This window comes from Microcebus murinus, chromosome 12 (assembly GCF_040939455.1).
Source record: "Microcebus murinus isolate Inina chromosome 12, M.murinus_Inina_mat1.0, whole genome shotgun sequence".
Lineage (NCBI taxonomy): Eukaryota > Metazoa > Chordata > Mammalia > Primates > Cheirogaleidae > Microcebus > Microcebus murinus.
The window spans coordinates 92,315,603-92,339,286 of record NC_134115.1 but is presented as its reverse complement, the minus strand read 5'-3'; the positions used below and the strand labels follow the sequence as shown (position 1 = coordinate 92,339,286).

At 63.5% G+C, this 23,684-nt stretch overlaps 5 protein-coding genes and 1 long non-coding RNA gene across 9 annotated transcripts; 4 read left to right on the top strand and 2 right to left on the bottom strand.

Annotated features, from left to right (window-relative positions):
• The first annotated feature begins 78 nt into the window (after window positions 1-78).
• Window positions 79-2,841, top strand: CYSRT1 (cysteine rich tail 1). 2 transcript variants are annotated; one of them, XM_076009172.1, is made up of 3 exons: window positions 79-155; window positions 1,362-1,820; window positions 2,172-2,841. In XM_076009172.1, exon 3 carries the CDS (start codon window positions 2,180-2,182, stop codon window positions 2,615-2,617), a length of 438 nt encoding a protein of 145 aa, XP_075865287.1. In that variant the 5' UTR covers window positions 79-155; window positions 1,362-1,820; window positions 2,172-2,179; the 3' UTR covers window positions 2,618-2,841. The 2 variants fall into 2 exon arrangements, with proteins under 2 accessions (XP_075865287.1, XP_012639956.1); XM_012784502.3 differs by having other exon boundaries at window positions 81-155; window positions 1,545-1,820.
• An 886-nt stretch (window positions 2,842-3,727) lies between these two features.
• On the top strand, window positions 3,728-5,419 carry RNF224 (ring finger protein 224). Its single transcript, XM_076008442.1, is given in 4 exon segments — window positions 3,728-4,027; window positions 4,571-4,603; window positions 4,914-4,966; window positions 4,968-5,419. Coding segments are annotated over 4 exon segments (792 nt in total). The 3' UTR covers window positions 5,374-5,419.
• Window positions 5,420-7,536: 2,117 nt separating this feature from the next.
• SLC34A3 (solute carrier family 34 member 3) lies at window positions 7,537-12,844 on the top strand. Of its 2 annotated transcripts, XM_012784471.3 has the most exons (12): window positions 7,537-7,793; window positions 8,081-8,170; window positions 8,611-8,739; window positions 8,824-8,967; window positions 9,038-9,149; window positions 9,250-9,445; window positions 9,655-9,744; window positions 9,890-9,971; window positions 10,087-10,254; window positions 10,402-10,518; window positions 10,589-10,713; window positions 12,238-12,844. In XM_012784471.3, exons 1-12 carry the CDS (start codon window positions 7,658-7,660, stop codon window positions 12,700-12,702), a joined length of 1,854 nt encoding a protein of 617 aa, XP_012639925.2. In that variant the 5' UTR covers window positions 7,537-7,657; the 3' UTR covers window positions 12,703-12,844. The 2 variants fall into 2 exon arrangements, with proteins under 2 accessions (XP_012639925.2, XP_075865286.1); XM_076009171.1 differs by having other exon boundaries at window positions 10,402-10,713.
• Window positions 12,845-15,386: 2,542 nt separating this feature from the next.
• LOC142874328 (uncharacterized) lies at window positions 15,387-16,695 on the bottom strand. The gene is made up of 2 exons (XR_012922154.1): window positions 16,220-16,695; window positions 15,387-15,514 (listed from the first exon to the last, which is right to left on the bottom strand). It is a non-coding gene; the product is annotated as an uncharacterized LOC142874328 (long non-coding RNA).
• A 133-nt stretch (window positions 16,696-16,828) lies between these two features.
• Window positions 16,829-19,302, top strand: TUBB4B (tubulin beta 4B class IVb). The gene is made up of 4 exons (XM_012784480.2): window positions 16,829-16,986; window positions 17,309-17,417; window positions 17,499-17,609; window positions 18,082-19,302. Exons 1-4 carry the CDS (start codon window positions 16,930-16,932, stop codon window positions 19,140-19,142), a joined length of 1,338 nt encoding a protein of 445 aa, XP_012639934.1. The 5' UTR covers window positions 16,829-16,929; the 3' UTR covers window positions 19,143-19,302.
• CIMIP2A (ciliary microtubule inner protein 2A) lies at window positions 19,293-22,999 on the bottom strand. 2 transcript variants are annotated; one of them, XM_012784482.3, is made up of 7 exons: window positions 22,567-22,999; window positions 21,247-21,461; window positions 20,899-21,161; window positions 20,687-20,813; window positions 20,312-20,406; window positions 19,847-19,964; window positions 19,293-19,381 (listed from the first exon to the last, which is right to left on the bottom strand). In XM_012784482.3, the coding sequence occupies exons 1-7, from the start codon at window positions 22,779-22,781 to the stop codon at window positions 19,293-19,295; spliced, it is 1,122 nt and encodes a 373-aa protein (XP_012639936.2). In that variant the 5' UTR covers window positions 22,782-22,999. The 2 variants fall into 2 exon arrangements, 1 of the variants encoding a protein (XP_012639936.2); XR_012922153.1 differs by lacking the exon at window positions 20,312-20,406 and adding an exon at window positions 21,588-21,740 and having other exon boundaries at window positions 19,304-19,381.
• Between the last annotated feature and the right edge of the window lie 685 nt (window positions 23,000-23,684).

Here is a 23,684-nt window from a genome sequence, read left to right as displayed (position 1 = left end):
GAAGCGCGGTGACTTCTGGGAAATAACATTTCTGTCGTTCCCCCTTCGGCCTGGTTTGCGCATGCGCCATTTCCGCCACGCAAAGGGCGGGGTTAGGGGGCGGGGTTTTCGGCGCCTGCGCACTGGGCTTCTGTCGTCTGCCTCTGGAGTCCCCGGTATCTAGATCTGCGTCGCCTGCCTCCGGCGCCAGGTTTCCTGGACTCGTGTCCGGGCCGGTCTGACTTGGTCCCGCCCCTCCTGCTTCAGCCCCGGACCCACTGCCCCAGACTCACCTCGTCACCCCCCGGGCCCATCTCGTCACCCCCCGGGCTCACCTCGCCAGCCCCCGGGCCCACCTCGCCACACCCCGGGCCCACCTCGCCACCCCCCTACCCCCCTCACCTCGCCACCCCCCTACCCCCCTCACCTCGTCACCCCCCGGGCCCACCTCGCCACCCCCTGGGCCCACCTCGCCACCCCCCCGGGCTCACCTCGCCACCCCCCGGGCTCACCTCGCCACCCCCCTACCCCCCTCACCTCGTCACCCCCCGGGCTCACCTCGCCACCCCCCCTCCCCTCCTCACCTCGTCACCCCCCGGGCTCACCTCACCACCCCCTGGCTTACACACACACACCTGGTTCACCTCGCCCCCCCTCCCCCCGTTCACCTCGCCACCCCCCCACCTCGTCAGCCCCCAGGCTCACCTCGCCACCACCACCCCCCTCACCTCGTCACCCCCCCGGGCTCACCTTGCCACCCCCCCCTCACCTCGTCAGCCCCCCGGGCTCACCTCGCCATCCCCCCTTCCCCCCTCACCTTGTCACCCCTGGGGCTCACCTCGCCCCCCCTCCCCCCCCAGTTCACCTCGCCACCCTCTCGGGCTCACCTCGCTGCCACCCCCCACCCCCCGGGCTCACCTCGCCACCACATGCTTACTTACCCCTTTACCCCCAGCTCACACCCCCAGCCCCTGGGCTCACAGCCCCAGCCCCTGGGCTCACCTTGCCACCACATGCTTACTTACCCCTCCCCTGGACTCACCTCCCCATTTCCCATGGTCATCCCCCCACCTCCAGGCTCATCCCTTTACCTGCTGGCCTTAACCCTGCTCCCAGCTCCCCCCACCAGCCTCCTGCCCCAGCCGGGCTGTGCACCTCCCCTCCCGGAAGATGGAGCAGCCCAGGCTCCCAGGGCAGGAGGGGTCAGGGCCCAGCGTGGGACACTGGGGAGGCGGCCTGTGATCCCCCGCCCGCCTCCAGAGGGGAACTGCATTCCAGAACCCAGGGCAAGATGTTGGTAGTGTCTGAAACTTGTGACATGAACAGTAGTATAAGAGAAATGTGTGACAAACATGTGTGAATCAAATTTTTTTATCTGTTAGAACAGTGGAAAACTCTCCAAGTAGTTTGTGCTCTCAAACACAGTAGTCTCTGCTGGGTAGAGGCTGGGCTCACGTGGAGAACTTTGCCAGAAGGGGCTTGGAGGTGTGTGAGTACCTGCCAGACCCACTTCCTTCCTGGGGCTGTAACCTCGGCCTCACCTCCTGCCCTGCTTCCTGGCCCAGGACATGCCCCGAATGTGTCCAGGTTGAGTCACTCCAGGTTGACCGTGCACCTCCAGCCCAGGCCTGGGCTGCCACCTACCTAAGAATGAGGAGTGATCCAGCTGACTTGCCGTGGCCTCTCGGGATCTTGGGAACCCCATTTTTGGGCCCCGCCCGGTGGCCCCACCCTCCCAAGGAGGGAAAAGGCGGCTGCCAATGTCTCAACTCAGGCACTGGGACCTGGAGCTTGGAGGGCCAAGAGGACTGGCTGCTGCCACTGCCACACAACCCTTGCAGGTGAGTCCTTGCCTGTGAGGGCTTTGCTGAGCTCAGGGGTACCCCAGGGCAAGCCCCTTGCTCTTCCTATCGCCCAGACTTCCCTAACCCATTCCCAGTGGCAATGCCACGGGGGGAGGGGGACACACGGGAGGGGGGTGACAGCTGGGAGTCACTGGCCCTCACTGCTTGCACACACTTGGCCTACAACAGAGGCCTGTGTACATGCTTGGAGGGCCCTGCACCCATGACCACGGATGCAGTGACAAGGCCGACTTGTCCTGGGGTGGGAGCTTTCTTGGGCTGCAGCTCTCGGGCAGCCATGCCCCTCCACTGAGTCATTACCTGTGTCATTTCTGCCCCCTCCTGCAGGCTGGGCCATGGACCCCCACGAGATGGTTGTCAAGAACCCCTACGCCCACATCAGCATCCCCCGGGCTCACCTGCGGCCTGAGCTGGGGCAGCAGTTAGAGATGGTTCCCTCCTCCTCCTCCTCCTCCTCAGAGACACAGCCTCTGCCCATGGGGCCCTGCGCCCCTGAGCCAGCCCACCTCCTGCAGCCCGCCGAGGTCCCAGAGCCCAAGGGTGCCAAGGGTGGTGCCAAGGGTGGCGCCAAGGGGGCTGCCCCTGGCCAGAGCCAGCAGCCCTGCAACCCCTCCAGCTGCGGGCAGCGCCCACCGGGACTGACCTATTCGGGCCTGCCGCCCGTGGGGCGCGGCGATGACATCGCTCACCACTGCTGCTGCTGCCCCTGCTGCCGCTGCTGCCACTGCCCCCGTTTCTGCCGCTGCCACAACCGCTGCTGCGTTGTCTCCTAGCCCCGCCAGGGCCAGGACCCAGCCTCTGCTCCCGCCCAGGCAGGGCCCAGATGTGCAGGTGGCTGCGGTCAGAGGCATGAGCCTCTTCCAGCCTGGGACCAGCACCTCTCGTGGGCCAGGAAGGCTGCCGGCTCAGACCGGGTCCTTGAGAGGGAGTCCCGGGCACTGGCCGTGATGGGACACCCTTGACCACCTTCAGGCCAATAAAGCAGGGTGAGCTTTGTCCTGGCGACTCTTGTCCTTTGCTGCAGGCCCCTCCCGGAGGGAGTCCCAGGCTACATGACAGCATCTGCTCCCACCCTGTGCATGCCACACACACGCGCACACGCACCCTCTGCAGCCTCACGTCATCTGCACGTTAGCCTCACCTGCAGGGCTCAGGTCTGTCTAGAGGCTGTGTGGGGGTGGGAGTGTGTCCCCTGCCCTGGCCAGGCCTGGGTTCAAGCCGCCCCGTCTCCCTAGGCTGAAGTCCTGAGACTGTGAGATGCTCCGCGTGTGGGTCAGATGCCTGGAAGGAGCCCCAAGGAAGGTCTCCAGGAGGAGGGAGAGGGTGGAACTGCTGCTGGCAGGTTTCAGGGAGTGGGAGCTCAGGACGGGAGGGCCTAGGCAGCCAGGACCGAGCCCTGCCCACCGTGAGTCACCTCCCAGCCTCTCTGGGACACGTTTCTGGTTTCCCAGGAAACATCTCATTCCTGCACGTCTGCTGTCCTGCCTCAGGGCCTGGGCTTCCTGGAGGAGGTGGCCTGTACCAGGCCTTGAAGGCGAAGCAGGGAAGGGGCTGGGAGGAGGCCGGGGCCGTGGGCCTGAGTCGTCTGTCAGAGCAGCGCAGGGTGGCTGCCTGGGGCTGGGTGTGAGAGCCAGGCCGCCAAGCACGACATTGCCTCAGCGCTGGGGAGGCCGGGATGCCAGGGCAGGGAGTGAGTGGGGAGGCCGGCACTGGGCAGCCGGCATTCCAGGAAGGGCAGAGACAGGCGCAGAGGTGGAGGCTGAGCTGGCCATGCAGGACAGACGGGTCCTCTCGTCATGCCGGCCCTCCCCTGACGCATGGTGACCAGCCGCACGGCAGGTCGGGGTGGGTGCGTGGCCTGCTGAGATCTCTCTGGGTGTGGGATGAGGGGTCATTGCCCTGTCTGGGCAGGGACTCGAGTGCTAGCCTCCGTGTCCCTGTGTCCCTGCTTCACGGCGGCGGCCCCCTCAGAAGATGACCCCACCCAGGTCAGCCGCAGGAACCTGTCTGGCCAGTCCTGGAGGCCAACTGCCAAGGCGGGCAGGAGGAAGGAGGGGCCCTCTTGCCTCCTGGTGGGGCTGAGTGGTCCTGGGGCCCTGCCCACCTGCCTCATTACCCCGCTTCGCTTCGCTCCACCTGTGGTCCAGGTCACTGGACACACTGACCACACCTCCTGGAGCTTGGTGCCTCCCTGGGCTGGCTGGGGGCCACAGACGGGCACATGCCAGCTGGGAGGTGGCACCTGAGTCCGGCGGGGTGGGGTGGGGGTCGCTGTTTGTGAGCAAGGATCTCCACACGTGGTGCTTGAGTGCCACCTCCAGGCCATGCAGGCTGGCTGCTGCCCCTCAATGGGACAAAGGACAGGGCAGAACAAGGCAAGGACTGAGCTGATGGGGAGAAGTCGCACAAATGTGGAACTGCACATAGCGATGAAGCCTGCAGAGGACCCTGGGGAGGGTGTGGGCTGGGGGAAAGCGTGGAGCTGAACTGCAAGGCCAGGCCCCAGTGGGGGGTTAGCAGAGGAGCGGGTCGGGCAGTGGGGCGGGGGCACCTTATCTCCTATGAGTGGGTGGTGCAGTTAGATCCAGTTTCAAGCGCTTTGTGGCTGAAAGGGGAGCCCACGCGGGCCGGCCGGCCACCTGCCTCTCTGCTGACTCCCGCTAGGCCAGTAACGCGAGCCAGGCAGGGAGCCGCAGGGCGCCCTGGGTCCCCACCCCCTTCCCCAGGCACCCAGCCTGCACTCGGTGGTGTGGATGCAGGTAAGAAAGGCCTGGGGCTGGGGTAGGCTGGGTGGTGGGGGCCCAGGGCTGAGCTGGAGGGTCGGGAAAAGGACCTGCCCAGCCAGACAGGAGGCTGCCCAGCCGGTGGCCACGGGAACCAGGGAGTGACCAACTCTAGTCCCACTTGTCCCACTGGCCACTACCCCCTTCCTGGATCTGCACACACCTGCCAGCCCCACAGACCCAGCTCCTGCCCAGCCATGCTGGACAGTCACAGAGGTGGGCTGGACAGGCTGCAGGCAATGCCGTGCCGCCCACTGCCAGCTTCCCTGCGCACCCCCCCACACAGGATGCTGCAGCCTGAGGGCCCCCGGGCTTCAGAAGAGGGTGGGACCCGGAGGAGCGACTGCATCATCTGCTATTCGGCCTATGATCTCTCCGGGCACCTGCCCCGCCGCCTCTACTGCGGACACACCTTCTGCCAGGCTTGTGTGCGGCGGCTGGACACGCCGGCGCACGAGCAGCGCTGGATCCCCTGCCCGCAGTGCCGCCAGAGCACACCCACGCCTCGAGGAGGGGTGGCCATGCTGGACCTGGACTTGGCCGCCTTCCTGGCCATCAAGGCTGAACGAAAGCCAGCGAGAGTGGAGCCCCGGCCCCCCACGCCCCTCAAGGATGGCACCACTGTCACTCAGCAGCCGGCTGGGCTCTGCCCCACCTTGGGCCCCCAGCCCCACTTTCCCCCGCCCAGATGCTGCCGGGACTGTGGCAGCCTCTGCTGCCTGTCCCTGGGCAGCAGAGAGGTCTGAGCTCTGCCGCTCCCTCCCCTGCAGGGGGACCTCTGACCATGCACGGTCTTCCCAGAGCAGCCTGGTGGCAGAGTGTCCTGGACGCAGCCCGTTGGCCCAGCGGTGCCACCCGAGCCACGGGCGTGCCCAGGCCACACTGGAAGGGCAGGGCTATGGCCCTAGTGCCATGAGACTCCGCTGGAGGCTGGTGACCTCCTACCTATCCTGGCCAGGATAGTCTGACCGTGTGTGCCCAGTGGGGACACTGCAAGCCCAGCTCAGCCCAGACGGTGTCCTAGGAGCCCGGGCTGCAGGCCCAAAGGGCAGAGCCAAGTCAAGGCTGGTCCTGAGTGGGTCATGCCGGAGCAGGGCTCCTTTCCTACAAAAGGCCTCGGAGGCAGGCGCCAGGAGAGAGGCCAGCTCCTTCACTGATGCCCCGCCGTCAGCCCTGTGAGGTTCATCCACTCAACAAAGTTCATTGCGTTCCCACCGTGTGTCAGGCGCTGTTCCGGGAGGGTCCCGTGTGGCCACAAGGCCACACAGGTGTCGGAGGAGAGGGCCATGGGCAGGGCTGGCTCTGATGGCACAGCCCAGTTTAACTGGCCCCGAGCCGGGCCCCTTCCCGGCTGCTGGCAGCACCCACAACACGGACCCTCGGGGAGCCACACAGGTGGCGGAGGCTGTGGGTGCAGAGCAGCCGCACCCCATGCCCACTCGGGAGCCCCCTGAGCAGGGGTGCAGAATGGGAAGGGAAGAGAGAATTTGCTGAGCAGACACTCAGAAGCTGCCTCCTTCTCTGGGGCAAAGTCCCCCACTCACAGGGCCAGCCCCTCCTCCTGGCATCTCAGGGGCAGGAAGAGGGCTGGTCCCAGTAAGGGGCACCTCACAATTGGCAGGGCAGGGCAGGGCAGGCAACAGGCTGGGCAGCGTGGCCTGGGGAGAGGGGCCTCTGCCTGCGCCCCTCTGCTGGCCACCACCTGCCCTGAAGCCAGAACTGAACTGGCTGAGCTCAGGGCTGGGCGCCTTCCCTGGCTACACGAGAAAGCACCTCCTCCCCACCCACCCGGTGCAAGGGGCTTCCCTGCCACCTTCTGTCAGGGGCAGGGACTACCACAAGAAGGTCTCCAAGGCTCTGCAGAATGGGCACAGTGGCGGGCAGACTTTGTCCAGGGGCCCCTGGGTGGCCCCAGCCCGAGCAGCAGCATCCTGCCCTGCACGGGGGTGGAGTGTCCAGTAGCTCACAGGGACGCCTCCTCATGGTGTCCAGGACGGAGAGCCGGCGCCCAGCCCAGCAACACCCCTGGCCTGATGCGGAGCCCGTCCCTGGGAGAGACCCCACTCCAACCACACCGGGCTGAGTCAGACTCGGAGCTCCTAGCCACAAGGTGACCCAGGCCTGAGCGAGGCCCAGGGGCCTCGGGGCCAGGGGGTATCCCCTCGGGGGCCTCAGCTCCTGGGTAAACATTAATGGGGCTCGATACACAGCAGGTCACGTGCACGCTCAGGGGATCTTTGACCTGCAGCTGCTCCTCCCTGCAGGTGTCCCCTCACCACCCACACAGGTAGGAGCTCCCAGAACCAGGCTGGGCCCAGGGACCCTTAGGTGACATTGAGGCCAGGGCCAGGTGACCTCCAGGCCCAGGGCTCAGGCCCCATCCTGAGCCTCCAGGGCCCAAGGGCAAGAGAGACCAGTCTGGCAGCAGGCAGAAGGGAGGGGAGGCACTGCGGACCCCTGACTTATGCCCAGGGTGCTGGGAGGGCGTCTAGGCAGAGGGCTCAGATGGGGTGGGGGTCCTGACCCAGTGGGCTGCAGAGGCAGATGCTGCCGGGAGAGGAGCCTGGAGGTGGGGGCCCAACCCCCCACCCTGCTCCTCATCAGTGGGGGTTGGGGCCCTTATCAGGCCAAGATGTCACCCTTTGGTATCAAATGCCAAAGTCTAAGCTGGGACTACCAGCAGCGTCCCCGGTGATACCGGATAGGAGAGGTCCCTGGGTTCCCCAGCTCACTGCCATTTCCAGCCGCCCCCCAGCACCCTGTGCCCTCGGCCACCCGCCAGGCCTTCGTCCAGCCGGGACCAGCAAGGGAGCTGGGGAGTCAGGGTCCCCTCAAATCTGTCCTCTGAAACAGGATGGGACTTGCCTGACAAGCCTGAGGTCATTGTAGCCATCCTCCTGTGGATGGGGGAAGCCGGGAGGTCACCAAGGCCCTCAGGGGGTGTGGCAAAGGTCTTAGAGGGCCCCTGGACCTGGAACCTGAATTCAGTCTGTCTGCCAGAGTTGGGGCAGGAGAGGTCTCTGACTTTGCATGTCCCCAGCAGATAGGGCTCGGGCCTGGGTCTGTCTCTGCCTGAAATCCATGCCGAATTTCCCCACTGGTGGCCAGGTGCCCCACCCCACTCTGGACACAGTTGACCTGGTGGACCAGAGTCTGAGAAATGCAGGTACCAGGAGCCTCAGTGCCCCAAACCTGGGCTCGCCTGCCCACCCCCTACTCCCCTGACAGCGCGTACTGGGCAAGGAGGGGAGAGGCCCCAGCTGGTCTCCTGGAGCACCAGGGACTCAGGACAGCCCAGTCCCAGGACAGATGAGTGGCGGCCCCCTCGGACTCTCCCTTCCTATTGCTGTGTCTCACCCTAAGCCCTTATGCCTCAGGCCCTGCCCGACCTGCCCCTTCCACCCCCAACTGGGGCTGGGTCCCAGAAACAGTCCTACTTGACCCACCCTGCAGGGAACACCTATCCTGCCCCAGTCTTGGAGGAAGGGGACACTGACCCCTGGGCCCTCCCTCAGCTGAAGGACACTGGCCAGTCCTGGAAAGGTAGGTCTGGGGGATCTGGGGGTCGCAGGCCTGACTCCCAGGGCCATGGGGGAAGAGAGAGCAGGGTGGGGCCTGGCCCAAACAGGCCACAGGGAAACCCACCATGCCCACCAGCTCATGGCCACCCACACCCCCACCTCAGGGTGCACCCTGCCCTGCAATGGACAGCCACCCTACCTGATCTGCCCCTCCTGGCTGGCTTATGGCTCCAGGAGGGCCCAAGGGTTGTTGGCTCAGCCATTCTGCAAGGAAGTGGTGGGGGACGGAGGAGGACCCAGGCCCTTGCTCTGAAGAGCAAGGAGGGCCTGGCTTTGCCTTGGGAGTTACAGGGGAGGAGGGAATGGGCCCCTGCCCTGTTGAGAACAGAGGAGGAAGGGGCCTGGGAGGGGCCTGGGCAGGGTGGAGGGCTGGCTGAGGACAGACCTGCCCTGTGTCCTCAGAGCTCAGTGTGGTCAGCAGGCTGCGCCAGGTGGTCACCAGCCTCCTCCAGGCCTGTGGGCTCCTTGGCAGCCTGTACTTCTTCATCTGCTCCCTGGACACCCTCAGCTCTGCCTTCCAGCTGCTGGGCAGTGAGTGACCAGGCGGGCAGCCAGGGCGGGGCTGGGGAACAGCCACCCTCTGCAACCTCAACAGCCCTCCTTCCTGGACAACAGGCAAAGTGGCCGGAGACATCTTCAAGGACAACGTGGTGCTGTCCAACCCCGTGGCTGGACTGGTCATCGGCGTGCTGGTCACAGTCCTGGTCCAGAGCTCCAGCACGTCCTCCTCCATCGTGGTCAGCATGGTGGCCTCCAAGTGTGCGTGAACCCCACCCTCCCGGGGGGTGGGGGGTGCAGTGGGGCAGAGGCTGACCCGGCCCCCCCTCAGTGCTGACCGTCCAGGCGTCTGTGCCTGTCATCATGGGTGTCAACGTGGGCACATCCATCACCAGCACCCTGGTCTCAATGGCCCAGTCGGGGGAACGAAATGAGTTTCGGAGGTGAGTCGGGGACGGGAGGGTGGGGGCCGGAGCTCCGGTGGCAGTGGCAGCCGCAGCCACCGCCAAGGCCGTCCCGCCTACCAGCCCTGTGTGGCCACAGGGCCTTCAGCGGCTCGGCCGTGCACGGCATCTTCAACTGGCTCACGGTGCTGATCTTGCTGCCGCTGGAGAGCGTGGCAGCCGTGCTGGAGCGGCTCAGCGAGCTGGCCCTGGGCCCTGCCCGCCTGCAGCCCCAGGTGCAGGCACCCGACATCCTCAAGGTGCTGACCCAGCCACTCACACACCTCATCGTGCAGGTGAGGATGCCTGAGCTCTGGAGAGGGCATGTGGAGGCCCAGGCCCTGCCCTGGACGGAGGGGACACAGGAGGGTCTGGGCCCTGCATGGGGATTAGGAGAGTAGTCGGCAGAAGTGGGTGGGATGGGGCTGGACCCCATGGGCATCTGAGCCCCCAGCGAGTCCTGAGGGAGGGTCCAGCACACGGTCATGATACCTCTGCCCTTCAGCTGGACACCAGTGTGATCGTGGGCAGTGCCACGGGCCAGGCCACCAACGGCAGCCTCATTAAGCGATGGTGCAGCGCCGGAGAGCAGGCGGTGAGGGGCCCGACCCCAACCCCTCATTTGACCCCTGACCTTGCCTGCTGAACTGCCTCGCCCCGCCCACTGTGACTCTTGAGCCCTCTGACTTCCGTGTCCCCACTGACCCCCTGAGCCCGTCCTGAGTCCTCCCTGCCCCTAGATCCAGGGGAACAGCAGCGGATGTGGCGCCTTCAGCCCCTGCGCTGATAGGAACAGTTCGGCCGCCGAGGACAGGCTGCGCTGTGAGCCCGGCCCCGCCCCCACCCGCCCCGCCCCCACCCGCCCCGCCCACTCCCCGGATTGCCCCGCCCCCGGCCCGGCCCCGCCCCCGCCTCACGCTCCCCCCCCCCCCCGCAGGCCGCCACCTGTTTGCGGGCACGGCGCTCACGGACGCGGCCGTGGGTTGCATCCTGCTGGCCGGCTCCCTGCTGGTGCTCTGCACCTGCCTGGTCCTCATCGTCAAGCTGCTCAACTCCGTGCTGCGGGGCCGCGTCGCCCAGGCGGTGCGGACGGTCGTCAACGCCGGTGAGGGGGTGGGGCAGGGGGCGTGGTCTGGGCTTCAGGGCGGGGCCTGGGGGCGCAGGGCGGGGCCTGGGGACAGGGCCTGGGGCTCGGCGGGGAGGGACGCCTGCGGGCTAGCAGGGGTGACCCAGCTGCCCCCCCCCCCGCCAGACTTCCCCTTCCCCTTCGGCTGGCTCAGTGGTTACCTGGCCATCCTTGTGGGCGCCGGCCTGACCTTCGTGCTCCAGAGCAGCAGCGTCTTCACAGCAGCCATCGTGCCCCTCATGGGTGAGTGCAGTGGGCAGTGGGCCTCTGGAGGTGGGGGCTGGGGCCCTTTGGTCACCCCCAGCTCCCCCAGGGGTCGGAGTGATCAGCCTGGAGCGGGCGTACCCCCTCTTCCTGGGCTCCAACATTGGCACCACCACCACGGCCCTGCTGGCTGCCCTGGCCAGCCCAGCAGACATGATGCTCAGCGCTGTCCAGGTACTGCCCCCACCCCTCCAGCGCCCTCCCCGCTCCCAGCTGGGGCCTGGGGCTTTCTCTGAGGTTCAGTCCCCTTGTGTCCAGCCAGCCTTGGGGCCCCAGGCTGCCTGTGGCCCAGGCTCTCCCTGGACTCCCTTCTCTGGCTCCAGCTGCAGACCTGCAGCCCCACCTCCTGGGACCCCAGAGACCCTGCAGGCATCTCTCGGCACCTACCCTGCACTTCCTTCCCTGACACCTAGTCATTTTCAGGTTTTCTCAGCGTGTGGCCCTGGGCCACCCCCATGTCCTGTGCCCCTTTCTCTTTGACAGCCCCTGCCTCCCCTGGGGGACCCCTGCTCCTCCATCCTCCACCCTATTCTCCTCACCACATCCCCTGGAGACCTGCCCCAGCCCTGGGGGCTCCGAGCCCCTCTGCTGCACCACCTCCAGGATGCCTCTACCCCCCATCCTCTGCTCCCTTGTATACCAGCCACTTAAACCCAAAGCCCCACTTGGACAATGCCCAGCTTCCCAGCCCCTATCCTGAAAAGCCCCTCCCCTCCCCCCATGCCAGGTGCTTGACAATACCCTGGCTGTGATTCTTTCTCCAGGATGCCTCCCCATCCCAGACCCCCCAGCTCTGTGCCCCACACCCAGTCCCATTCAGTCATGCCTGTTCTCTAAATTTCGGTCCCCAATCCCCGGGCCATGGACCGGTACCGGCCTGTGGCCTGTTAGCAACTGCGCTGCACAGCAGGAGACGAGCGGCAGGTGAGCAAACGAAGCTTCACCTGTATTCACAGCCACTCCCTATCACTTTCATCATCCCCTGAGCTCCACTCTCCCCCGCTGGTCCATGGAGAAATTGTCTTCCATGAAACCAGTCCCTGGTGCCCTACAGGTTGGGACCGCTGCTCTAAAACACCCCCCCCCCCGTGTGGTTTGCTGCCTGGGTGCCGGGCAGGTTCAGCTCCTGAAACCCTGGATCACACTAGGCTGCTGCTCATGAGAAGAGATGAGCCTGGCTCTCCCAGGCTCCCACCTGCATCCTCATCTCTGCCTGGTCTCTCTCCACTCAGCTCCTTCCGGTGCAGGGTCCTGCTCCACCCCCTCCAAGAAGCCCTCCACACTTCACCTGTGCACAGACCCCCTCCCAGTCTGGCAGCCCCTGGGGGGCGCTGTGTGTTCCTGCCATATGTGGTCCTGTGCCGCCTCCCCGCCAGAGCCCTGGCCGGGGTGGCAAAGCTCACTCTGGAGAGGAGAGGGCACAAGGCTTAGGCAAAGCTACGTCAGTCCAGGGGAGGGCGTGATCTCACTGTGGATCCATGACCCACAACCCTCGATGCTCCTGCTGCCTCCAAAGTGTAGGAGTGGGGGGCTGTGGGAGGAGCATGTCCGTACCTGGCCAGAATCTGCCCTCCCAGGCAGCGCGTCTCGGTAGGATGCCAGACAAGCTTTGGACATGGGCCATTTCCGCGGGGTGGGGAGAGGGCAGGGGTCCTGGGTCTGAGGTAACCCCTTCTGCTCTGACCCTCCACCCGACAGGTTGCCCTCATCCACTTCTTCTTCAACCTAGCTGGTATACTGCTGTGGTACCTGGTGCCCGCCATGCGGCTGCCCATCCCACTGGCCAAGCGCTTTGGGGACCTGACTGCCCGCTACCGCTGGGTAGCCATCGCCTACCTGCTGCTCAGCTTCCTGCTGCTGCCCCTAGCGGCCTTTGGGCTCTCCCTGGCTGGGGGTGTGGTGCTGGCCTCAGTTGGGGGTTCCCTGGTGGGGCTAGTGCTCCTCGTCGTCCTTATCAATGTCCTGCAGCGGCACCGGCCGGCCTGGCTGCCCCGCCGCCTGCGGTCCTGGGCCTGGCTGCCCCTCTGGCTCCACTCTCTGGAGCCCTGGGACCGCCTGGTGATGCGCTGCTGCCCCTGCAGGGTCTGCAGCCCCGCAGAGGCCACTGACAAAGATGCCCACTGCTATGAGAACCCCGAGGTCCTGGCTTCTCATCAGCTGTGAGTGGTGGGCTCCACAGCGGACCACCCTAGCCCTCACCGGCCAGCCTACCCAGTTTCTTTCCCCTGGGGGGCGGTTCCTAGCAGCAGCGGACGTTTGCATCACCTGCTTTCCCTTCTGTGCAAATAAATCCGGCTGTTACCCCGTGTGGCGGCGTCCACTGCCCGACAGGGGATGCGGGAAGGGCCGAGCGCTGCGCCCTGGGGACGCTTGGGGCGGCTGGCGCAGGGTGGCGGAAGTGGCCTCGAGCGCCGGCGGGGCGGCGGCGCGTTTCCGGCCCCTCGGCTCGGAGGGCTGGAAGGAACCGCGGGTCGCGGGGTCCAGTCCCCAGGCGCAGGGGCCCGAGCGAGCAGGGAACTTCTGCCCGCCGGCGCCGAGCCCCGCCAGGTGCGCGGGGGCGCGAGGAGGGACCGGGACGGCGGGAAGGGCCGGCTGTCCGCAGGCGTCCCTCCCAGTTCGCCCCTGCGTGTCTCTCGGCTGGCCCAGGCCGGGGTGCGGGAGCCGGGGCCGGGGTCCCCAGGGACGCGGGCCTGCCCCTCCTGGGCTCGGGCCGGGTCGGGCCGGTGCTCAGCTCGCGGAGCCCGCGAGGAGCCGAGCCTGCCGCAGAGGCCGCGAAGGCCTGCGGGGGCGCCCCGGGGGAGCGGCTGGCGCCTGCGCCAAGGTCCGGCCGGCTGGGTGCCCCCCGCGGTGAGGTCGGGTTTCCGCACAGGAAAGCTCCTCTGCCGGTGGCGGGTAACTGGACACCCGGGAAACGGCATCCCTCGCCACCCCCAGTCCGGGACTGCCCGAATCCCAAACCGACCCTACGCGCCGCCAAAGAAAGCAAGGCTTGGGTCGTCCCGGGACCCGAGCACTCGGCCAGGCACACGCAGATGGATGGACGAAGCGGCTGGCCCTTGTAGGGATGCTTCTGGTTTTCCCAGAGAGTCCGAGCTGTGTCCACTGGCGATTTCCCATCCAGAACCGCTGTCGTGATGGGGGCACTTTTCTTCCCAGCCTCTGCCAGGTTCGCCTGGTCAAACCCCATGGGACAGGGGTGTGGCTAGTCAGCAAGATGAGTCCTGGGAGAGCCCAGGGCCATCTCTGCCCTGTCCGTTCACTCCTCTCAGGTTGCCTTACCCCCCACAGCCCCCAGGCCCTCCCTGCCCTCTTGTCCCCCACCCCACACCTCCGGCACCTAGGCCTCCTGGGCCTGAGTCTCATCCTGTAACCCCTCCCCCCAGGTGACTGCCTGCTGTAGCAGCCAAGGCCTTGGGGCTGGGCTGCAGCAAGAATAGGGCCCCCCACAGCTAGCTCATATATCCCAGCTTTGGTTCCTCCAACTCTGTGATTCCCGGTTGCTCTTGTGCACCTGACATCAGCCTCATGGTACCCTGCTGCCATTCCAGGGGACAGGCCCGGCTAGTCCCCAGGGAGATTGAGGCTTGCGGGAAGCTGCCCTGTCCTTTGGGGGAAGGCAGTGGGGCCCTTGTGGCTGGGGAAAGTACCCCACGCACCTCTCCTTCCAGGGCAGGTGAGGCCTCCCACAAAGGCTGACTGCTGGGTCCTTTAAGGCCACCAATTACTGTCTGCCTGCTGCCCCTGCCTGGCGGTAATGCACCCTCCCACTGGGACCATGGCCACCAGTAAACAGAGCCTTCCTTGTGGATTCGCCCAGCAGCTACAGGCTGGGGAAGGAGGGCAGGCACCCAGCACTCCCACAGCTCCTCCTGCCCCATGTCCCTGCTCTTTGGCTCTCTCAGGGCTGCATTCTGCCTGGCCATGGACCCTAGGGCCCAGGGTTGACCCTCCCACACCATACTGTCCTGCCTCTTCACACTGGAGCGGAGATACCCTTGGTTCAGGGTGGGGCTGTGGGGACTTCTCGACCAGCTTCGTGCAGCAGTGGCAGCTGCTGTCCTTGTGGGTCTTAGGCCCAAGCACTGCAGGGAGTCTCCTGCTGTCTTGCCCTAGCCAGCATGGCACAAAAGCAAGAAAGTGCTGGCCTCGAGGGTAAGGTGTTTGGAGTTTTTATTGGGATAAAAGGGAAAAAATAATTACCGCTGCAAAATGATAACAGGAGGCAGCTGTGAAGCCAGCTGTGTTTGTCATTTTTTTTCCCTCTTCTGTGACACTAGCTTTGTCACTCTCCTTGGAATGTGATCTGGTGGATGTGGGAGGGAGTTTGCACCTCTGCTGTCTGCTTGGGAACTCTTCAAGTGCTGCCAAAATAAATTCTTAAAGACAAGGAGTTAAGCCCCAGGTGGTTAATCAAACAGGCAGTTGTGTGCTGTGATCTTTCTTTTCTGTTAGTTTATTAGCAATGCCATCCTGTCACCTGTCTCCAATAATAAAAAAAAAAAGAAGCCAGGCTTGTTTTCCTGGACCCATCTGTGGGTGAGGTCACTCTCCTGGTCAGGGTGGCAAACACTGGCAACAGACCCCTCTCCTGGGATGAAAAGGCCAATCTCCATGCATGCCCAGGGTGCAGCTGGTCCTGGCAGATTTCCCAAAGACTAACAGTTTGGGTCAGTGCATAGCACAACACTGTGGTATCATGCATTATGTAGTGAAGTGGGGGTGCCTCCCCTCTAGGAAGAAATAAGCAAGCAATGCCCCCAACACCCTCTGGTCGAGAGGCAGAGGGGTAAGAAATTCCAACAAAGACAGAATCTAGAGAGGCCCAGTGACCAAAGCAAAGGAGACTGTTCAGGACAGAATTGATGGTGTAAATTTATTCCTTTAAAAATGTTACCAAAATACACTTTGGAAGGGTGAGACGGGAGGGTGGCTTGAGGCAGGAGTTTGAGACCATCCTGAGTCACATGGCAAGACCCTGTCTCTACAAGAAAGAGAAAAATTAGGCAGGTGTGGTGGTGCCTGCCTGCAGTCCCAGCCACTCCGGAGGCCAAGCAGGGAGTATTGCTTGAGCCCAGGAGTTCCAGGCTGCAGTGAGCTGTGTTTGACCTACTACACTGCAGCCTGGGAGACAGAGCAGGACCTTCTCTCTAAAAAAACATAAAAATAAAAAAATAAAAATGCTACCAACACATAATGTAAATATATTGTTTTTAAAGCAATTGATTAAACGTGCAACTGCACGCAATTTAACTGTTTTTCTCTTATAATTTTTTTTTTCTCCCCAACGTAAATGAAGTCGTAAATTAAGAGCACTGCAAGTATTCGTCAGCGCAATCCCCCAGAGGTCGGGGGCCCATCCGTCGAGGGAGGTCTGGACGCGGTCCCGTCTCCATGCAGCTCTGCGCACTCCTGGGGCCCAGGCACCAAGGCGACGGGCGCAGGGCCAGCGCCGTCTCCACAACACGCCGCGCCCCTCCTCGCCCCTCCCTGCACCCGACCCGCCCGGGGCGCAGCGGAAGCCATGCGCTCCCCCCGCCGGACCGCGAGGGCGGCGGGCGCGGGGACCGGGGACGGGGAGCAGGAGCCCGCGGACTCCGCCCGCCACGCTCCGCTGCTCTGGGGGCAGCGTCCCCACCCCAAGAACATCCCGGTCGCGGCGGCGCCGCCCCCACCCCGGCACCTGAGCTCCGGTTCCTCCCTCGGAGACCCCCGGGCTCGCCCCGCGCCAGGCGGGGCCGCCACCCCGCGACCCCGCGCGGCCCTCAGAGTGGCTGCGGGGCGCCCCTTCGCTCCGCGCGGGGAGGTCGGGTCCCGTCGCTCCGCGACAGCGGCCTCGGAGAAGGCGCACGGCGGGGACCCCGGATCGCCCCAGTACTCTCGAACCATCCTTCCGGGCGCGGCGCCAGGACCGCGCCCGCCCTCGACCGCCGGGCCTGCCCTCCCCGGCCGGAAGCTCGGCCCCGCCCGCGCGCGTCTCCCGCTGCACTGCGGCGGTTACCAGGACGCTGACCCCGCGCTGCCAATAGCGCCAACCTGTCGGCGTGCTCCCGGAAGCCAGCCAATGAGAGGGCAAATCAATCATTTGAAACACCCAATGGACAGAGCACCGCAGCACGAGGGGGGGCATTGTGATAGGGAGATTGTAGGCCGAGGCTGACCAATAAGGGGCTGACGGCATTAGGAAGGCGGGCCTTAGGCGTCTTGATTGACGGGGACAAAGCCAATCAAGAGAGGCTTCTTGCCAGCCTCGTTCTGGCACCCCAATCCGAGACTGACGGAGGCGGGCGCGGTGGGTATATAAGCATTGGCTGAGCGTCGGTTGTAGCACTCTGCGCGCCTGCTCCTCCGCTTGTGTGTCTGCCTGCTGCCCTCGTCCCCGCCGCCGCCGCCATGAGGGAGATCGTGCACCTGCAGGCCGGGCAGTGCGGCAACCAGATCGGCGCCAAGGTAAGCGGCCGAGGGCGCCAAGGCCCGGTGCGGGCTTGGCGGGCGGGGCGGGCGGCCAGGAAAGATGGCGGCAGCGGCCAGCCGGGCGGGCAGCGCCCCCGCATTGCGGCCCCGGGCACCCTGCGCGGGGCTGGGGCTGGAGCCGGGGCTTGCGGGCGGCCGGCGGGGCGGGCAGGGCCGAGGCCCCCGGGGCCCTGGCGGCTGGGGGAGCGCGGGCGGGGGAGGGGAGCGGAGGGCTGGGCCGCCGCGCCCGTCCGGGGCGGGGCCGTCCCAGCACACCGGCGGCCGTGACTCAGCCCCTGCCCGCCCGCGTCCCTTGCAGTTCTGGGAGGTGATCAGCGACGAGCATGGCATCGACCCCACCGGCACTTACCACGGGGACAGCGATTTGCAGCTGGAGCGCATCAACGTGTACTACAACGAGGCCACCGGTGAGACCCGGGCCCCTCCCGACGCCCTTCTGCGACCCCATGTCCCCTCTCCTCGCTGATTCCTCCTTCGTGCTCCCCCAGGTGGCAAGTACGTGCCCCGCGCCGTGCTCGTGGATCTGGAGCCCGGTACCATGGACTCGGTGCGCTCGGGCCCCTTCGGGCAGATCTTCAGGCCGGACAACTTCGTCTTTGGTGAGCCGCCGGTGGGGGCTGGGTGGCGGCGTGTCAGCAGGGGCGGCTCAAAGGTCGAGGGGCTGCCTGTCTCAAGGTCACCGCGGTGAGAACCGTGGGGCGGGACACACCTGGACACCCTCCTCCCCCTCTGAGTCACTCAATCCCCCTCCTAAAGCGGCTTTGGGAGGAAGGCCCAGCTGTCTGCCCACTGTGAGGAGCCGTAGATGTAATCTCCCGGCAGGGAACGCGGAGCTGGAGGCAGCGACTGCTGCTCGGTCCTTGGGAGTTGGCCGGGCTTGTCTGGGCAGGGTTTTGTTGTTGAGCTGGCTCAAGTTTGGTTAGCAGGGCAGGCTGCTTGCTGTCTGTTACTTTGGGGTCTATTTGGTCTACCCAGAGTGAATTCTCATTTCACGCCATATTGGCCTGTTTTTGCGTGGATTGTGGCGACTACATACCTGGCTAGCAAGTGACCACCTGTCCTCTCTCACAGGTCAGAGTGGTGCTGGGAACAACTGGGCCAAGGGGCACTACACAGAAGGCGCGGAGCTGGTGGACTCAGTGCTGGATGTTGTGAGGAAGGAGGCTGAGAGCTGCGACTGCTTGCAGGGCTTCCAGCTGACCCACTCTCTGGGTGGGGGGACTGGGTCTGGGATGGGTACCCTTCTCATCAGCAAGATCCGGGAGGAGTACCCAGACAGGATCATGAACACGTTCAGCGTGGTGCCCTCGCCCAAGGTGTCGGACACGGTGGTTGAGCCCTACAACGCCACTCTCTCAGTCCACCAGCTTGTAGAAAACACAGACGAGACCTATTGCATTGATAATGAAGCTCTCTATGACATCTGCTTCAGAACCCTAAAGCTAACCACGCCCACATATGGTGACCTGAACCACCTGGTGTCCGCCACCATGAGCGGGGTCACCACTTGCCTGCGCTTCCCTGGCCAGCTCAATGCTGACCTGCGGAAGCTGGCTGTTAACATGGTCCCCTTCCCCCGACTGCACTTCTTCATGCCTGGCTTTGCCCCACTGACCAGCCGGGGCAGCCAGCAATACCGAGCCCTGACGGTGCCCGAGCTCACCCAGCAGATGTTTGACGCCAAGAACATGATGGCTGCCTGCGACCCCCGCCACGGCCGCTACCTAACAGTGGCTGCCGTGTTCAGGGGCCGCATGTCCATGAAGGAGGTGGATGAACAAATGCTTAATGTCCAAAACAAGAACAGCAGCTATTTTGTTGAGTGGATCCCCAACAATGTGAAAACAGCTGTCTGTGACATCCCACCCCGGGGGTTAAAAATGTCCGCCACCTTCATCGGCAACAGCACGGCCATCCAGGAGCTGTTCAAGCGCATCTCGGAGCAGTTCACAGCCATGTTCCGGCGCAAGGCCTTCCTGCACTGGTACACAGGTGAGGGCATGGACGAGATGGAGTTCACTGAGGCCGAGAGCAACATGAACGACCTGGTGTCCGAGTACCAGCAGTACCAGGACGCCACGGCCGAGGAGGAGGGAGAGTTTGAGGAGGAGGCCGAGGAGGAGGTGGCATAGAGCCGTCTGTCACTGGGTAAAGCGCGGAAGCGGTGTGAGCTCTTTATTCACTCACAACCTGTTCTGATAGCCACGTCTCACTGTGTGTGCACTTGCTGTTCTTCCTGTCTTGACATCACATGCTGTACAGACACCACCATTAAAGCATTTTCATAGTGTGTGTTTTTGCCTCTCCAGTTCCTTCTGATAGGCCCTTCTCGAGCTGTTGCCGTACGTCATTGCATAGGTATCCTGCATGCCTGCGAGGGAGCAAGGCTGCACCTGAGCCGAGCTTACCACATACCCAGGGACAAGCATGCGAGTGGCTCCCACAGGAGTCGGCATGGGCTGTGAACACGGCAGGCTTCCAGGGAACATGGTGCTGCCCTGGGCCTTGGGGGCATCTGCTTGGGGAACCCGACCCCTGAAGGCAGGCCTATCCCATCCCAGAGGCTGGCTGGCTGTGTCTGGGGTTTTAATAGGAGGGACCAATGAGCCCTTTCCAAATGGGGGAAAGGGTAAAAATGAGCAATCCTGCTCTAAGATGGGACCCTGGGGACTGGTCTGACAACTGGCCCTGTATCAGCAATGAGGGGTGAGTAAAGGGGCCCCAGCCACCCTGTCCCGGTGGTGGGTTGGGTGTGTCAGCATGACCTTGTCCCAACAAGTTGGGTGTGAGGGCATGTGGCAGGGCTGGTAGGTAGGCGGCAGGCCTGTGCACTCACATGGCACAAATCCCGTGTAGAAAGGTATCAGGCCCTGGCTTCTGTAGACGGTGTTGCTGGGCCAGTATGTCTTAGGCAGCCTCTCGCCCAGGGCACAGATGGGATTTCTGAACAGGAACTGGGGAAACGGGCAGGTGCTGACAAGCACTGCCTCCCCCAGCTGGTAACCAGTGAGCAAAACACCCAAGTTGGGGCCTGACCTGCCCCAGCCGAGGGCACTCTCACTGGGGAAGTGGCCAGTGCTCTTGGGTCTGCTGTCTGCCTCAGCCCCCTTAGTCCGAAACACTGCAGAGCAGGGTGCTCAGACCTATAGGGGACAGGCCTTTGAGCCAGGCAGGGCCCCCCTCCCCAGGCCTCTGAGGAAGCCTGGCCTTCATGGCTCCTCCAGGGAAATGCCAAGTGGGTGGAGACAGCTGTGTTGGGAGCCAGGCAGCTGGGAGCAGGCCCAGCACGGGGCTGTCCTACCTGGTTCTTGTCAAACTGGTCCATAGCTTGTGTGACCCCATCACGGTAATTCACCCCCATCACCCAGGTGAACTGGGGGACGAAGCCAGCATAGCCTGGGAGTGGGCAGATGTCAGGGTCCTACCCCTAGTCCCCTTGGCCTTCCCCTGGGCATGCCCACCTTCCAGATGTGTCAGGGAAGCCAGTCAAGGCTCTGAACCCTCAATGTTAGCAATTGCCTCTTGGGGCCAAGTAAACAGGTGGGCAGCAGTCAGGAAAAGTGGGCTCCAGGAAGCAGCTGGGAGGTGTGAGAGAAAGGGGTCCCTACTCTCCAGAAACTCTGGGGAGGGGTGACCCTGCCCAAACCAGCAGGGTGCCCAGTCCCCAGGCACCCACCTGAGATGGCTTTCCGTTGGATCAGGTTAGGGTGGTCCAGCTGGGGCAGCCGCTGGAACCTCCCTACATCTAGTGTCTGCTGCTGGTGGGCCCGGGGTGGGTACTCACTCCTCCTGAAGTGGTACAGCTGGATTGGAGGAGGGGCGAGTCACCGCAGCTCCCACCTGGGTCTGGGTAGGGGTGGGGCTCAGCGCAGGATGTCTCCCAGTTACCTGGTGCTGCCCGGGGGCCTCATGGACTGGGGTGGTGCTCTTCCAGGCCTCTTCTCCATAAGCCAGCCGCTGGCCCGGGTGTCCCAAGTCCCTGGAGTCCCCCTTCTTGCCTGGTGGGCATGGTGGGTAGGGGGGGTAGGGCATGAAGCCTGCAGGCAGCCCAACTTCTCTGGATATGTTCTCTACCCCTGGTGGCTCCTGGGTGTCCATTTCCTGGAGTGGGAGCCGGCCCAGAATCTCAAAGTTCTTGAAGGGCTTCAGACCTGTACAGACAGGGCAGCCCGTGAGCATGGGGAGCAAAAGGGTAAGCCCAGAGGGGCTGGCGCAGGGTCGCGGCTGGCAGCTCACCGGTATAGAGAGGGATGTAGGGCTCACTCAGGTCCCGGCAGGGAACCCAGGGGGGCTTGGACCTGCTGTAGTCCTCGATGAACTTGGGCTTGGACATGGGGGACAGTACGGAACAGGGGCTCTTCTGCACACTGGGGTCTGTGAGCAGCTGTGCTGTGGTGCGCCCATAGGTGTTCCCCACCTGGTAGCGCAGCTGTGGATAGAAGCCTGCATAGCTGTGGCGGGAACAGGCAGAGGAGGCAGGATGGGTTGGTGAGGGCAGCCAGCAGCTAGGTGAGATCCAGCCCACCTGCCACTTACCAGCTGCTTGGCCTGTGGCAGGTCACCCAACCTTTGCTTACCTGTGAATGGGCTTGCAGTAGCACCTGCCTTCTGTGGCTCCTGCAGCTTGAATGGCCTGGGAGGTGAGCTCCCCTGTCACACCACCACGAGACTGCCACCCTCCAACCCCTCTCCCATCCCTCGTTCCAACAGCAGGGAGTGGGGAGCCTGTTCTGTGGGGGCAAGTGCCAGGACAGAGGTGTGGAGTGGCCACACAGCCCAGCGGAGGGCAGCCCTTGCACGCCAGCTGGTCCCTCCAGGAAGGGGTCGGGTGGGGTTTGGAGGCCAGGATTTTGGGAGGGCAGGTGGGAGGGCTGAGCTTCAAAGGGGAGCAGTCACTTAGCCACACGGGGACGTGGTGTGGGTGTCCCATCATGGGCTCCACAGACTGTCAGCGGCTCAGTGCTGCTAGGGGCCTGTGTGATCCCCCAAGGAGTGTGAATTTTCTTTTAAAAGATTGCCGAAGTCAACACAGGCCCATAAGTTTACAAGGTGCCCTTCCACCTTCCCCAGAAGTCACCATTGTCCAAAGGTAGGCTTGGCTCCCTGCCAGCCTTTCCTTGTCTGTACATGTACCTGTGTGTGTATATTTAGGGGTGTACACACATCGCAGAGGGGGGTTATTTTTATTTTTTTACTCGAGGGGGTACCTAGTGAAGCGGCCTGGCGTGAGCTTATCTCATCTTTAAGATGTGGAGTTCTCTGTGGAGCGAGCGTCCAGCGTTCACTCAGCCGGCCTCTACCAGCTGTTTTGCTGCCCGTTTCTGCTCCTGACAGACACGCTGGCCACCTGGCCTGGCATTCGGCAGCCGTGCACCTGCAGGGCCGGGAGAGGCCTGGGCCCTTGGCAGCCCCGGCCCCAGAGCCTGCCGTGTCCCATGGCTCCCCAGCCCACAGGGCCTCCTGCCCAGCTCCCTGGTGTGCTGGTCTGGAGGCCCTCACAGCTGGCCTCCAGGCCCTCCGCCCCAGCCCTGCTCCCTGACCCTGACCCCTCCTTACCCAGGGATGTAGTGAGGTTCTGGCGTGAAAAGGTTGTGTTTCTGAGTAGCTGTCATTTTGCCTCTAGCGGCCCTCGCTGGCTCCAGTCCCTTATCCAAGGGTCTGGCTCCTTCCCTGTGAGGGGTCCTGTTGCCTGGCAACCATTGTGAAGGAGCCCAGCACTGCTGGGCACTAGCAGGGCCAGGGGGCCTCCGGAGCCCTGTGAGTGATCCCATTTTACAGCTGGCACACTGAGTCCAGACTGGCTCCAGGCTGGGCTGGTGTTATGGTGAGGCGGGCTGGCCTGGGAGGAAGTCCTGGGAACCTCCGGGCTCAGAAGAGGGGCCTGGGCTTTTGCCACCCCAGGAGGCCAGTGGCTAGCCAAGAAGCAAGCCCTGCCCAGGGTGAGGCTTGAGTCTGGGCTTTCCCAGCTGGAGAGCTGTGTGGATTCTCTCCAGTCAGAGAGAATTTCACCTGGAACAGGGCATTATTTTACATTTTAAACAAATCCTGATTATATATGAATGGCTTTCTAACCATAAAGATGACTGTATAATAAAGGAAAAGATTAATAGGTTCAACCACATGTCAAATACTGACATGTCAAAAACTGAAAACTGGAAAACAAAGTTTGCAACAAGTGTTAAGAACAGATATATCCATATAAAAAGTTCTTACAAAACAATATGAAAAGTTGAGGCCGGGTACGGTGGCTCATGCCTGTAATCCTAGCACTCTGGGAGGCCGAGGCAGGCGGATTGCTCGAGGTCAGGAGTTCGAAACCAGCCTGAGCAAGAGTGAGACCCCATCTCTACTATAAATAGAAAGAAATTAATTGACCGATTTATATAGAAAAAATTAGCCGGGTGGCGCATGCCTATAGTCCCAGCTACTCAGGAGGCTGAGGCAGCAGGATTGCTTGAGCCCAGGAGTTTGAGGTTGCTGTGAGCTAGGCTGATGCCATGGCACTCACTCTAGCCTGGGCAACAAATCGAGACTTTGTCTCAAAAAAAAAAGAAAAGAAAAGTTAAGACCCAAGTAGAAAATGCATACATAACGTGAACAGTATTTTAAAAAGACCATAGTCAATAAACATATGAATATTAAGTTGAACCTTAATCAAATACTGATAATTGCAG

Excerpts from the sequence above, each read along its gene's own strand:
- TUBB4B (XM_012784480.2), top strand. The coding sequence starts at position 16,930 with ATGAGGGAGATCGTGCACCTGCAGGCCGGGCAGTGCGGCAACCAGATC. Across the intron at positions 16,987-17,308 it reads GCAACCAGATCGGCGCCAAG|TTCTGGGAGGTGATCAGCGA; the intron begins GTAAGCGGCCGA and ends CGTCCCTTGCAG. Across the intron at positions 17,418-17,498 it reads GTACTACAACGAGGCCACCG|GTGGCAAGTACGTGCCCCGC; the intron begins GTGAGACCCGGG and ends GTGCTCCCCCAG.
- CYSRT1 (XM_076009172.1), top strand. The coding sequence starts at position 2,180 with ATGGACCCCCACGAGATGGTTGTCAAGAACCCCTACGCCCACATCAGC.
- SLC34A3 (XM_076009171.1), top strand. The coding sequence starts at position 7,658 with ATGTCCCCAGCAGATAGGGCTCGGGCCTGGGTCTGTCTCTGCCTGAAA. Across the intron at positions 9,745-9,889 it reads GCAGCGCCGGAGAGCAGGCG|ATCCAGGGGAACAGCAGCGG; the intron begins GTGAGGGGCCCG and ends CCCTGCCCCTAG. Across the intron at positions 10,255-10,401 it reads GCGGACGGTCGTCAACGCCG|ACTTCCCCTTCCCCTTCGGC; the intron begins GTGAGGGGGTGG and ends CCCCCCCGCCAG.
- CIMIP2A (XM_012784482.3), bottom strand. The coding sequence starts at position 22,781 with ATGGGATCACTCACAGGGCTCCGGAGGCCCCCTGGCCCTGCTAGTGCC. Across the intron at positions 21,462-22,566 it reads GAACCTCACTACATCCCTGG|CTATGCAGGCTTCTATCCAC; the intron begins GTAAGGAGGGGT and ends TTCCCGCCACAG. Across the intron at positions 20,407-20,686 it reads CCAACGGAAAGCCATCTCAG|GCTATGCTGGCTTCGTCCCC; the intron begins GTGGGTGCCTGG and ends GCCCACTCCCAG.